Raw genomic sequence first — 13148 nt, 5'->3', positions numbered from 1 at the left:
AAAAAAAAAAAAAAAAAAAGATGAGAAATCTTATGTTAGTCTACCTTTCTTTCTTTTGGTGATCACATGTTTCTTCTGTCTAGAAGCCAGTAGATTTTGGCATGTTTCCTCTGGCTAGAAGCCAGTGGATTTTCTCATATACTGTTGATTCAGAAATCTTATCAGAATAAATTTTGATTTTTTTTCAATATTTTTGCTTAAAGTGTTGCAAGTTTCTCTTTCCCTCAAAGAAATTTTCTGTTACTAATTTTTCTTTTTAAAAAAAATTTTTTTAAATAAATTTATTTATTTTATTTATTTATTATTTTTGGTTGTGTTGGGTCTTCGTTGCTGCACGCGGGCTTTCTCTAGTTGCAGCGAGTGGGGGCTCCTCTTCGTTGCAGTGAGCAGGCTTCTCATTGCAGTGGCTTCTCTTGTTGCAGAGCATGGGCTCTCAGCGCGTGGCCTTCAGTAGTTGTGGCTCGCAGGCTCTAGAGCGCAGGCTCAGTAGTTGTGGCGCACGGGCCTAGGTGCTCTGTGACATGTGGGATCTTCCCGGACCAGGGCTGGAAACAGTGTCCCCTGCATTGGCAGGCAGATTCTTAACCACTGCGCCACCAGGGAAGCCCTATTACTAATTTTTCTCTTTTGCTTCTACAGTCCTCCCTTGGTATCAGTGGGAGATTGGTTCCAGGACCCGCCGTGGATACCCAAACCCACAGATGGTCAAGTCCCATAGTTGGCCCTCAGTATCTGAAGATGCAACCTGTGGTTACGGAGGGCTGACTATATACTTACTGAAAAAAATATCCACATATAAATGGACCCGTGCAGTTCAAACCCATGTTGTTCAAGGGTCGATTTTAGTCTATTCCTTCTGGAACTCTTATTAGGTATATACTGGATCTCCACTTTTCTCTTATATTTTGTCTTTTTGCCTTATACTGCTGTTGTCTGAGGGAACTTCTCAGTTTTGTCTTTCACATCCCAAGTTCTGTTTTCCATAGCGCCCATTCTGCTAATTTCTCTCTTTTCTTTTTTTTTTTTAATTTAATTTTATTTATTTGGCTGCGTTGGGTCTTTGTTGCTGCACACGGGCTTTCTCTAGTTGTGGCAAGTGGGGGTTACTCTTCGTTGCAGTACACGGGCTTCTCATTGCACTGGCTTCTCTTGTCGTGCAGCACGGGCTCTAGGTGCGTGGGCTTCAGTAGTTGCAGCACGCGGGCTTAGTTGCTCCACAGCATGTGGGATCTTCCTGGACCAGGGCTCGAACCTGTGTCCCCTGCATTGGCAGGTGGATTCTTAACCACTGTGCCACCAGAGAAGCCTTCCTCTCTCTCTTTTAAGTCTCAGTCATCATATTTTTAATCTTCAGTAGCTTTTCTTCATTCTGTGATTCTCATTTTTCATAGTAGCCTGTTCTTATTTTATGGATACAGTATTCTGCCAACTCTCACCAAAGATACTAATTAGAATTTCAAAAACTTTTCCCCAGCCTCTTAAATTATCTTTGTTTAATTGGGGGTCTGTTTGTTCTGCTTGTTTAGTTTCACATTTATTCATTTTCTTATTATTTGTTTATTTAATAAACTTTTAATTATGAACACATTAAATGTAAACATAATTGGAAAAAATAGTATAATGAATCCCCATGGATTCATCAACATTCTTCTGTTCTCATTTCATCTACCCACCCCACCCCCTCTGCCTTTTATATTTTGGCTAAAATATATTTTTTTAATCTTGTAAATCATATATATATATAAGATTTCATTTGTAGATATTTTAAGTATGTCACCTTGATAAATGTAGGCATAAAAAAATAAACAATACCATTATCTCATCCAACAAAACCAATGATATTTTATTTTATTTATTTTTGGCTGCATTGTGTCTTTGTTGCTGTGCGGGCTTTCCCTAGTTTCGGCGAGCAGGGGCTACTCTTCGTTGCCGTGCCCACAGCCTTCTCATTGCGATGGCTTCTTTTGTTGCGGAGCACGGGCTCTAGGCGCACAGACTTCAGTAGTTGTGGCATGTGGCTCCGCATTTATGGCTCGCGGGCTCTAGAGCACAGGCTCAGTAGTTGTGGCTCACAGGCTCTAGAGTGCAGGCTCAGCATTTGTGGTGCACGGGCTTAGTTGCTCCGCGGCATGTAGGATCTTCCCGGACCAGGGATTGAACCTGTGTCCCCTGCATTGGCAGGCAGATTCTTAACCACTGCGCCACCAGGGAAGCCCAACGATATTTTTTAAATACCTACTAATATTCAGCTTTCTCTCAATTATCTTTAAAATGTCTTCCTTGAGTTGGTTGGTTTGAATGAGTTTCCAAAACATTTAGTTCTTGACTGTTATCTGTAACAGTCTCTCCCTCTCCCACTTTATTACACCATTTATTTTTTGTAGAAACTGACTTACTTGTTTAATAGAATTTCATACATTTGGCTTTGGCTGATTATGTCATTGTGTTATTTATCGTGTTCTTCTGTCCTCTGTATTTCATATATGCTGGCAATTAGAACAGAGGCTTGATTAGATTCACCATATCTTTTTCACTGTTGGATTTCTCTGCTTTTTTGGTGGCTTCTTGTCCATTCATAGTGATAAATGAAAGCCTAGATTCACTTATTTTGAAAGTGGTGAGACCTCCTTTGGAAGGTGTGAATGATGGAGGTCTCCTGTGCTCTACAGGGGGGCTTATCTTCTTAGCAGAGAGGGCGGGAATCAGCCAGAAGTCTTGTCCTTTTTCAGGCATGGATAGAAAGAATGTGGCAATTGGCTTCATGCGTCAAGGAGAAAAGAAGTAGGGTGACCTCGATGGAAGAGAACGTTCGAGGAGTTCTGGTGCCAGATGAGCCTGTTGGTTTTTGTGCATTTTGCCTCCTTCATTGTGGCAACCCAGCATTGGCTGCTGTGCTGCCCAGTTTTTCTCTCTCTGATGCCTATGTTACAAGTCTTTGGGACTGCAGCAACTGAAGTTAGACAGTTTTTGCTTACCAAGGCCTGGAGGTGAGCACCAGAGCTGGAGCAGAGTATGGGCGCGTCTCTTCTTGAAGATCTTGGCTAATTTGCATTCTTGGCCTCTCCTTGACCCAAGGGTAGAGATTTTCTGTGGTTGTTACGATAGCTCCACTTTTTCAAGAGACTCCTAGGTTTTCTTATTTTTGCTTTCAAACTACTGACCTGATGGTTTTTGTCAGACTTGTTCTATGTGCCATACCTTTTTAAATATAGCTCCTTTTTGTCTACTAATGATAGCATCGTCTCTTTTTTTTCTTTCATATTTAAGAAGGAAGAAGAAGAAAATACATCAGCACAGTTTCACTATCTTGAACTGAAATTCTCACAGTTTACTTTTATATACTGTTTAACTCACCTTCAGAACAAAGCCACAGCTTGTCAGAAATTGTAGACATGGATAATCCCTTTTTCCCTAAAGCAATCATATTTACTTAAACTTTTCTTCCCTATTACAGATGTTAAAAAATATTACTTGGTATTCAGAACGGGTTTTAACTGAAATTTCACTGGGGAGTCTCCTGATACTGGTTGTAATAAGAACTATTCAGTACAACATGACAAGGACAAGAGTAAGTATTCCGTAGCTATTTTTCTACCTTTATACATACAGTACAATGAAGACCATAGTTTAAAGCATTCTCAATATTTAGAGTGCTAACGTTCTCATGGAATATGGTGGAAAAATATAGACCAACATATAGTCACTGTATTATGATCCTAAGGTAATGTTTAAAGTGTCTGCTTCTTAGTATTTCATAGGTGGTATGATTAGAGATATTTTACATGTAATAGAAAATAAGCAGTGGAGCACATTTAGATAAAAGATGTTGTATGTCTTTGCTGGACTGATAAAACTGATTTACCTTTTAAAAGTAGCAACAACAAACTGTAAGAAGATACAAGCACAAGAAAATATGAGTTCAGATAGGAAAGAAATGGAGAAAAAGAGAATACTTTAAAGAGTAAAAGGAAAATTTCAACTAGATTGTATTTGCTATGCCTGGGAGCAAATTTCAGTTCCAGTCACTAGAGAAGCAATATACAGAATTCATAGCTTAGAGAAGTGGTCAAATTTACTGGCACCGTTTTCAGTTATGCCCCTCTGGGAGGCTACATAGGTTAGCCTTTCCACAGTCTTTTATTTGAAACTCTTGGAGCCACATATGTTTTAGCACGGAGAATTTTTTGATTTTAGAAAGGTAATTATAGTTTATATGCTACACTATATGTAACCATGAGGTTCTGGAGCCGCGCACTGTAACTAAACATTAATATTTCTGCAGCAAAATAGTTCACTTTCTCCAGGATGGGCTTAATGAAGACCATAAATAGCATCATTATCTTTTGTGCCAGATGTTGGTTCCAAACTAGTGGTGAAAAAACTTTGGATTTTCAGTGCTTTATGGATTTTGGAATTAGAGAAAACAGATTTTGGATCTGCACTTTCTAAAATCAGTGACAATTGAGTTTACATTTGCTTCTAGTTAACCTTGCTTAAAATGTCGAGAAGCCTCGATGTATGTTTTAAACTTGCTGTTTTCTGACAGGACAAGTACCTTCACACAAATTGTTTGGCAGCTTTAGCAAATATGTCGGCACAGTTTCGTTCTCTCCATCAGTATGCTGCCCAGAGGATCATCAGGTAAATATGAGCTTTAAAAGAAATGCTGATTTTTGCCTCTTAGCTGGCCTATTGAAAAGGATACTGTGGTGGTCCCTTTTAAAATGCTATCTGCAAGGAATATCACATTTTCCTACTTATTTTTTATCACCTTCTTGTCTGGCTGAAAATACCTTGTGCTGCTTTGTTTTGTAACCCAAGGTTTTCTATCAAAGTTAATTGTGTTTGCTTTCAACCTTTTTATAAAATCTAGTTTTAAGATTTGTGTGTTAGCCTTTTACAGAAGAGCAGGTCTATGTCTTAGTAATGCAAACTAAATCTTAATTCACATATTTGCTGAGCATTTTATAGAGCATCACTCTACCCTTTTCAAAAGCAGTTATCTGTTTTAGAGAATTCTTTCCATGGCAGTTAACCGTTGTATTAGTTTCCCAATGCTGCTGTAACAAATTACCACAAATTAATGGCTTAAAGCAACACAAATTTATTATACAATTCTGTAGGTTAGAAGTTCAGCAAGGGTCTTACCAGGCTAGAATCAAGATGTCAGTAGGGCTGCATTCCCTTCTGGAGGCTCTAGAGGAGAGTCTCTTTCCTTGCCTTTTCCAGCTGCTAGAAGCTACCCGCATTCCTTGGCTCATGGCCCCTTCCTTTCCTTTCAAAGCCAGCAACAGTAGGTTGTTGAGTTCTCTTCACGTCTTATCACTCTGACTTCCTCTTCTACTGTGAGGATCCTTGTGAATGCCTTGGCCCTACCTGAATAATCCAGGATGCTCTACCCATTTCAAGGTCCTTAGCTGAATCACAACCACAGCAGAGTCCCATTTGCCATGTAAGGTAACATATTCATAGGTTCATGGAAGTTAGGATGCGGATATTTGGGGGGAGCCATTATTCTGCCTGTCAGAACACCACCAGAAACTCCCGTCCCTTACCTGTTCTTTGCCAAAGGCACAATCTTTAAGGTTAGGAAAGCTAATTAACGAAAGAATGACTATCATTTGCAGGATTTAACAAATATGGTTACTTTTTGGTCTTCAGGTAGGATGCTCAGTATTGCCCTAGTAGCTCTCAAGTAGAACTTTTTTTATGTAGTCAAGTGACATTAGATCCTTTCTTTTAATTCTTGCTTTTGGGGCAATGCAGCTCTGATAATTAGTTTGTTGTGTTTCAGTCATTGGTGGTTATCACAACTCCATATCACTTTTAAACTCTGATCTCACTTTCCGTCCTTTGGTTAGAGACATTTATTGACCTGGGCTCATTTTTAACAATCAGTTAGAATTAACTTATGTTCTTAGTCTGTTTATTTATCATCAGAATTTAGCACAGGATATGTTCCTTTGACTCACTGTTTACTTTAATCATACACTATTTTGGATTTGTTTGTTTGTTTGTTTGTACTTGAGAGATTGTCCAGTTGACTGACTTTGGACTAACGCCGACTTCGTGATTGAAAGTAAACATGGTGACTCCTCATACCTCAGATTCTTCCAGGTGTTCTGAAGAGCCTTTAGTTTCTAAAAATTGACCTTTGTCACCATGCTTTATTTCAGCATGACAGATGTAATGATATCTGTGCTGCTTTGTGGTCTATTTTTCTTTGTGTGTATGTGGAGTTTTATAATGGTTTTAGGAAGATTGCATTACAAAATTTTCCTCGACTGATATATAAACATTTGGACTGTTCAATATGAAAATGCCAGATGAACTGGTTCAGAATTTAAGTTCTGATAAAACGATTCAAGTAAGATTAAATAAAAATTTTCTAGGTGTCAGAGTTGGAAAAAATGCAAATAAAGCATTGTGCCCAATTTTCTGTGATGGCTGAAGTAGAAAACCAATAGTATTTGGAGAAATAAGAAATGTAATTTAGATTTGTGATTTGAGATTATTTAGATCAAGTTTAGCATCATTAAGGAATAATGCTTTACTTCAATTTTATTGGAGCTTTATTTAGCATTTAGTGAGGAACTGTGTTATGCAATGCAGGGAATATCAAAATTAGTTATAAAAATTCCTACCCTTAAATAGCTTGTAATTCAATAGCCGAGATAAGGCAAAGAGCAACATATGTCATATCTAGCAGAATGTAGTAAATATTAGAATGAAAGAAAAATTCCTGTGGTGAGGGCAAGTGGTTGGTTCAGAGAATGGTGAGGTACATCTCATTGAGAAATCAGGCAAGGTGAGTAGAGAGAGACGGCTCTAGAGACTGGCCTGATAGGGGAAAGCATCAACCAAACAAACCAAAACAAAACAAGAGGGGGTGTGGTGAGAGAGCATGGTTGATATTTAGAAAATAACCTGTCCATTCAGTTGGCACGTTGTGGACTAGTACAGGGATTATAGGAGAGAAGCCTGAAAGAACCAGCTGGGGCCTCCTTGTGGAGGGGCTTAGCTATTAGATCCACAGTTTAGGATAATGGAAAGAAGAGAAAGAAAAGAAGGTGTCACCTTTTCTACAAAAAAGAAAATGTCAGTGAATGAGTTGTAAATGGATTTGAAAAGAAATACTTTAATGTAAATGCCTAGAGTTATCAGCTTCAGCAGATGATATTGGTCTGCTGTCTGTCACACTGAGGGCCGTGCAGTTCTCAGAGCCCCCCAGTAGTGCCAGTGCTTCTGGTCCAAGCGCCACAGTGGAGTAGCCAGTGTGGACCAGAGCATCGCATCATGCAGGAGGGAGCTTGGTAGAAATGCAGAGCGTTGGCCTGGTTTCAGATCTGCTGAATCAGAATCTTCCATTTTAACCAGATCTCTGAAAGATTTGTGCATGCATTAAAGTTGGGAAAGTACTTTGAGTTTGGGTCTGGAAATCAAGATTAATAAACCCTTAGAAAACACTCGTGTTGAATTGGAACTGGGGGCCAGCGTTTTTGTATCTTGAGGAAACTCATTTTCTACTAAATGTTTGTGTTTAGGGTATAAAATTGTAAAGTATAATAAGGAATGCATAACCAAAAACTGTTTAGATACACAGAAGATTTATTATAGCAGCACAACTCAAGATCCACCAGATGCTCTAGTTACTCCTTCAAATGAGAAGTAATTAGTTTTTATATACACGGTTTCTAAATCCTTTTTTAGGAAGAGACTACACAATTTTGTAGCTGTCATTTGCAAAACTTAGAGGAGCCAATATTTCATGTGATCTTCAACAAAATGCAAAACAGAGTAACATGTTTCATTGCTGTGAAAGTAGGATGTGAATAAAGCTTTAAAAAATCTTCTTAGTTGGACATAAATGTATGGAATGATTTCATATGGTGTCTAAGCTGTTGTTTCATATTAAATGACACTGTGTCTTCCACAAACTCTTGGTATTCTAGAAAAATCACAGATATACGTGATATAGGTTTTGCTCACCTATGAAATTTTTTGAATATGCTGTAAGCATGGATATTTGATATGATCATTATTGGGGATTATAGGACTATTATTTCAGTTAAAACATTTATGTGAAGTAGATTATATGCAAGGGATTGTTGTGAGTTACAAATATATCATCACTTACTTCCTGCCCTTAAGACTTTCCCTATTGCCTGTCTTACCCTCCCCCCCCCCCCAACACCCCCTTCACTGGCTCCTTCCTCTGGCTCCTCCTTCACCTTTGGCTTAACAGGTGCTTATACTTTTCTCCAGTATTTCATCCTAGATTGTTCTTCTCATCTTTGCTCATTTTCCTTGCGAGTTCACATCTATGCCTGTGACTTCACCTACTCTACAAGAGCACAGACTCTAAGTTTGGGATCCCAGCTTCAAAACTGACTAGCTATGGAATTTTGGAGAAGTTACTTAACTTCTCTGTACAGCAGTTTCCCTATCTATAAAATGGGGTGGCAGTAGTTGCTATCTCAATGAATAGGATGAAGATTAAGTGAATTAATATTTGAAAAGGGCCTGGCACCTAACGTTCACGATATAAGTGTTGACCCCTTGAAACCTAACTGTTAACCTCACTACCTGGATATCCCACACTTACCTCAAACTTTTATTACGTTTAAAACAGAACTCGTTTTTATTTTTATTTATTTATTTATTTTAAATATTTATTTATTTTCTTTTTATTATTATTTTTTTGGCTGCGCAGGGTCTTAGTTGTGGCACGCAGGATCTTTGTTGAGGCATGCGGGATCTTTCATTGCTGCGCTCGGGCTTCTCTTTAGTTGCAGCATGTGGGTTTTCTCTCTCTAGTTGTGGCACATGGGCTCCAGGGCACATGGACTCTGTAGTTGGCGGCACGTGGGCTCTAGTTGATGCGTGCAAGCTCAGTAGTTGGGGCATGCGGGCTTTGTTGCCCCATGGCATGTGGGATCTTAGTTCCCCGACCAGAGATCGAACCCCCGTCCCCTGCATTGGAAGGCGGATTCTTTACAACTGGACCACCAGGGAAGTCCCCGGAACTTGTTTTTATTTATTTATTTTTAAATACATTTATTGATTGATTGATTGATTGATTGATTGCTGCTCTGGGTCTTCGTTGCTGCCTACGGGCTTTCTCTAGTTGCGGTGAGTGGGGGCTACTCTTCTTTACGGTGCACAGGCTTCTCATTGCGGTGGCTTCTCTTGTTTCAGAGCTTGGGCTTACTGTGGCACACAGGCTTAGTTGCTCCACGGCATGTGGGATCTTCCCGGACCAGGGCTCGAACCCGTGTCCCCTGCATTGGCAGGAGGACTCTTAACCACTGCGCCACCAGGGAAGTCCCCGGAACTCGTTTTTAAACGTGCTCTTCCTGTTAAATTCCCTATCCTAGGTAATGACTCTCACTACAGCCATCTAAATTGCCAAGTCAGAAACTTACAAGTAATTCTGTGCCATTTTTTCCTTCCCCTCAAATGCTCTATCTGACTGGGCCCTGGTGTTCTGTCTAACTCTACCATTGTAACTTGCATTCATACCCTGTTTCTGTCTCCACTACTGCTGCGTTATTCACGTGTTCATCATCATCACCCAAAACTATGTCTTTAGTCAGCCTAGTCCTTTTGCCTCCCTCCCTGCCCCTCTACAGTCGACCCCTGCACTGCTCCATTCATTCGAGAAGCAAATCTGATCCGTTTTGTATTGCTTCTTATGCTTAAAATCATTAAATGCCTTTCTGTTGCCAGCAGGTTAAAATTCAACCTCCTTAAAGCTGTGGCTCTCAAACATGGGTGGTTTTGCCCCCAGGGGACAGGAGTCAAAGTGGTTTATTTGTGTTTTTTTTTATTTGGGGCTTTTTTGTTTTTTGCTGTTTTGTTTTGTTTTTGTTTTTTCTGTTGGCGCAACTGGGGAGGAGGTTGCTACTGACATCTAGTGGGTAGAGGCCAGAGATATTGCTAAATATCCTGTAATAACACAGGACAGCAAAGCATTTTCCAGCCCCAAGTGTCATCGTGCTGGGGCTGAGGAGCCTTGTCTTAGAGTGGGCCTCGTCTGCGCAGCTGGCTCTACTCAGCTCCTCCGTGGCGGTCCAGGAGTCACACAGCCAGTTTCTGGCCCAGGGGCTAGTTTCTGGGGTAGGAGCGGAGAGGAGAGGGCAGGGAAAGGAAGAATATCTCACGTTAGAAATATGGATTCTCTCAGAGAAGGTGTCAGGGAGAGAGAACTTCAGAGTCTTGCCCTGGCCAGTGTAGTTGCTTGTGACACACTGGCCTTGCCTGAAGTTTTAAGTCTTGTTGCTCAAGCAGAGTAGTAATTACTGGAGATAAAAGATTTGTCTTAGATTTCTTTGCATCACTTTACGAGAGTAGCTGTTAGTAGGTACACAAGAGAATTTTAATAAATACCTAGCTACTGCTTCTTAGAACATGCGCGGGCATCTGGGATTTAAGCTTAGTTGTGGCACCCATCATTCTGAGACTTAACCTAAATTGATTCATCCCATTTTGCAGATATCTGCTGCTGCTTGAAACTAGTGAAGTTGATGACGGTGCACATTACCGAAAGCTTTATGGTCTTTCAAACTTCCTGAGTATAAAATAATAAAAAACATAGATTAGATTTTAATTAAAGCTATTTAATTACAGTGCTGGTTTTGTTTTTTGGGGGTTTTTTTGGTAAAATCTAATCATGTAATTTAAGAACTTTTAAATACCTCAATTCATAATTTATGCTTACACCTTTTCTAACTGTTAACAGCCACTAGTAGTGAACATATACTCTTCAGATTTTAACCAAGTTCACTGCTGCCCATCTTGTCTTTGTCTAGCCCCAGGCTGGCAGTTTATGTAACGTGCCTGGTTCTGCTCTGCACATGTAATGGTACATATTGTAGTCACCCAGCCTTTTTCTGAAGACTACAAAAACACAGTTTGCCTTATTTAACTCGGGGTGGTTAATTCCTCTATTTTGGACAAATATAGATGTTTCAGAATGTCCCATGGAATTAAAGAAAGTTGGACAATTTGCTTTTAATTAATACCTCCTAGTATTAGCTTACCACATCAGGCTTCCTCACTTTTGTCCCCACTGAATGAAGTCTTCAGGAGTTTATTTTTTTTCTGAACCAAATAATACGTTGAACCGAAAACATACAAGAGAATGTTAAGAAGCAAAATGGCCTGTTTGTTGTTGGGATACATTTATGTTATACAATGTAAAATATTCAGATATAGTAACATGTCTGGTTATTTCTCTCGTTTGAGAAATAACCAATATTTGAGAAATATTGGTTATTTCTTGGTTTTGATATTTCAGGAATACTGTCTTATTTTAAAAATAAGGTCCATTTAATGATAAATTCATACCTATCACCTTTAGTGTTTCATCACTTCTCTCTCTTTTGTTACATTTAAGACTGGTAAAAGTCTGGAGGCTTATATAATTTAAGATGTTGGTGTTGCACAGCTGACAAGCGGCTATGCAGACACTTGGCTGACAAGTTTGTCCAGTTTAAAAGCCCTTGCCTATTCCACTGCACTGTCATGGAAAGACTGGCAGGACATTTTTAATGAGAGTAATTCACTTGCCATGGGACCATCAATCCAAACTCTCTGGGGTTTTCTGAAACAGATGGTTCTCTGCAATCTAGGGTAGCCAAAGCCTCGTTGATTATTCAGTTTGCTGCTCCCCACCCCTCATTCCAACTTCCTTCCAGTATAGCTAAACCCCTAAAGTTATAGTAGCAAAGACTGGGTCTTTCTTTCTTTCCCCCTCCCTCCCTCCCTCCCTCCCTCCTTCCTTCTTTTTCTCTCTCTTTCTTTCTTGAACTGGCTAGTTGAGAAAGGTATGGATGTGTCAGGTATTGCAATACAAAGTGTATGGGTATTTTCCTGGAAAATAAACATGGAAAAAAGGACAAGAACTGTATATATTTCAGCCTGAAACTTAATATTTTTCTTACATCTAATCCTTGATGTTACATTTTTTTAAATTTTTGCCAGAATTTACTTATTTATTTATTTATGTATTTTTGGCTGTGTTGGGCCTTCGTTGCTGCGCACGGGCTTTTCTCTGGTCGCAGCGAGCAGGGGCTACGCTTCATTGCAGTACACGGGCTTCTCATTGCGGTGGCTTCTCTTGTTGTGGAGCATGGGCTCTAGGCGCGCGGGCTTCAGTAGTTGTGGCTCATGGGCTCAGTAGTTGCGGCTTTTGGGCTCCAGAGCGCAGGCAGTAGTTGTGTCTCTTCAGCCTGAAACTTAATATTTTTCTTACATCTAATCCTTGATGTTACATTTTTTTAGATTTTTGCCAGAATTTACTTATTTATTTATTTATTTATTTTTGGCTGTGTTGGGTCTTCGTTGCTGCGCACGGGCTTTTCTCTGGTCGCAGCGAGCAGGGGCTACTCTTCATTGCAGTACACGGGCTTCTCATTGCGGTGGCTTCTCTTGTTGTGGAGCATGGGCTCTAGGCGCGCGGGCTTCAGTAGTTGTGGCTCATGGGCTCAGTAGTTGCGGCTTTTGGGCTCCAGAGCGCAGGCAGTAGTTGTGTCTCATGGGCTTAGTTGCTCTGCGGCATGTGGGATCTTCCCGGACCAGGGCTCGAACCCATGTCCCCTACATTGGCAGGTGGATTCTTAACCACTGCACCACCAGGGAAGTCACTGATGTTAGATTTTATTTTTAATTCAGTAAGTACTTATTGAGCTTTTGCTGTAAGAATACCACTGCCAAAGTCCTCTTTAGTTCCATATTTGTTTACATTTTAATTTCAGACAAATGCCATTCATCGTATCTAGAAATTAAGTGTTATAGTCATGTTGGTTTTATTTTTTAAAACTTAATTCAATTTCAACCTCGTATCATTTTCTGATTTCATTGTAGTTAGGGAATTTTTTTTTAACGTTTTTATTGGGGTATAATTGCTTTACAATGGTGTGGTAGTTTCTGCTTTAAAACAAAGTGAATCAGTTCTACATGTACACATGTTCCTATATCTCTTCCCTCTTGCATCTCCCTCCCTCCCACCCTCCGTATCCCACCCTTCTATGTGGTCACAAAGCACTGAACTGATCTCCCTGTGCTATGCGGCTGTTTCCCACTAGCTATCTGTTCTATGTTTGATAGTGTATATATGTCCATGCCACTCTCTCACTTTGTCACAG

At 39.9% G+C, this 13148-nt stretch overlaps 1 protein-coding gene across 2 annotated transcripts in view; it reads left to right on the top strand.

The window, feature by feature from the left end:
- The window catches only part of DYM (dymeclin), a 382138-nt gene that overhangs the window by 164341 nt on the left and 204649 nt on the right, over nucleotides 1–13148 (top strand). For both annotated transcript variants that reach the window (XM_024132334.2, XM_028480232.2), the window contains exons 12-13: nucleotides 3455–3568; nucleotides 4547–4641. In XM_024132334.2, the coding sequence (XP_023988102.1) occupies nucleotides 3455–3568; nucleotides 4547–4641 (209 nt within the window). The remainder of the gene's footprint in view (nucleotides 1–3454; nucleotides 3569–4546; nucleotides 4642–13148) is intronic.

Source organism: Physeter macrocephalus, chromosome 19 (genome assembly GCF_002837175.3).
Source record: "Physeter macrocephalus isolate SW-GA chromosome 19, ASM283717v5, whole genome shotgun sequence".
Classification (NCBI taxonomy): domain Eukaryota; kingdom Metazoa; phylum Chordata; class Mammalia; order Artiodactyla; family Physeteridae; genus Physeter; species Physeter macrocephalus.
This window is presented reverse-complemented; position numbering and strand designations above follow the sequence as displayed.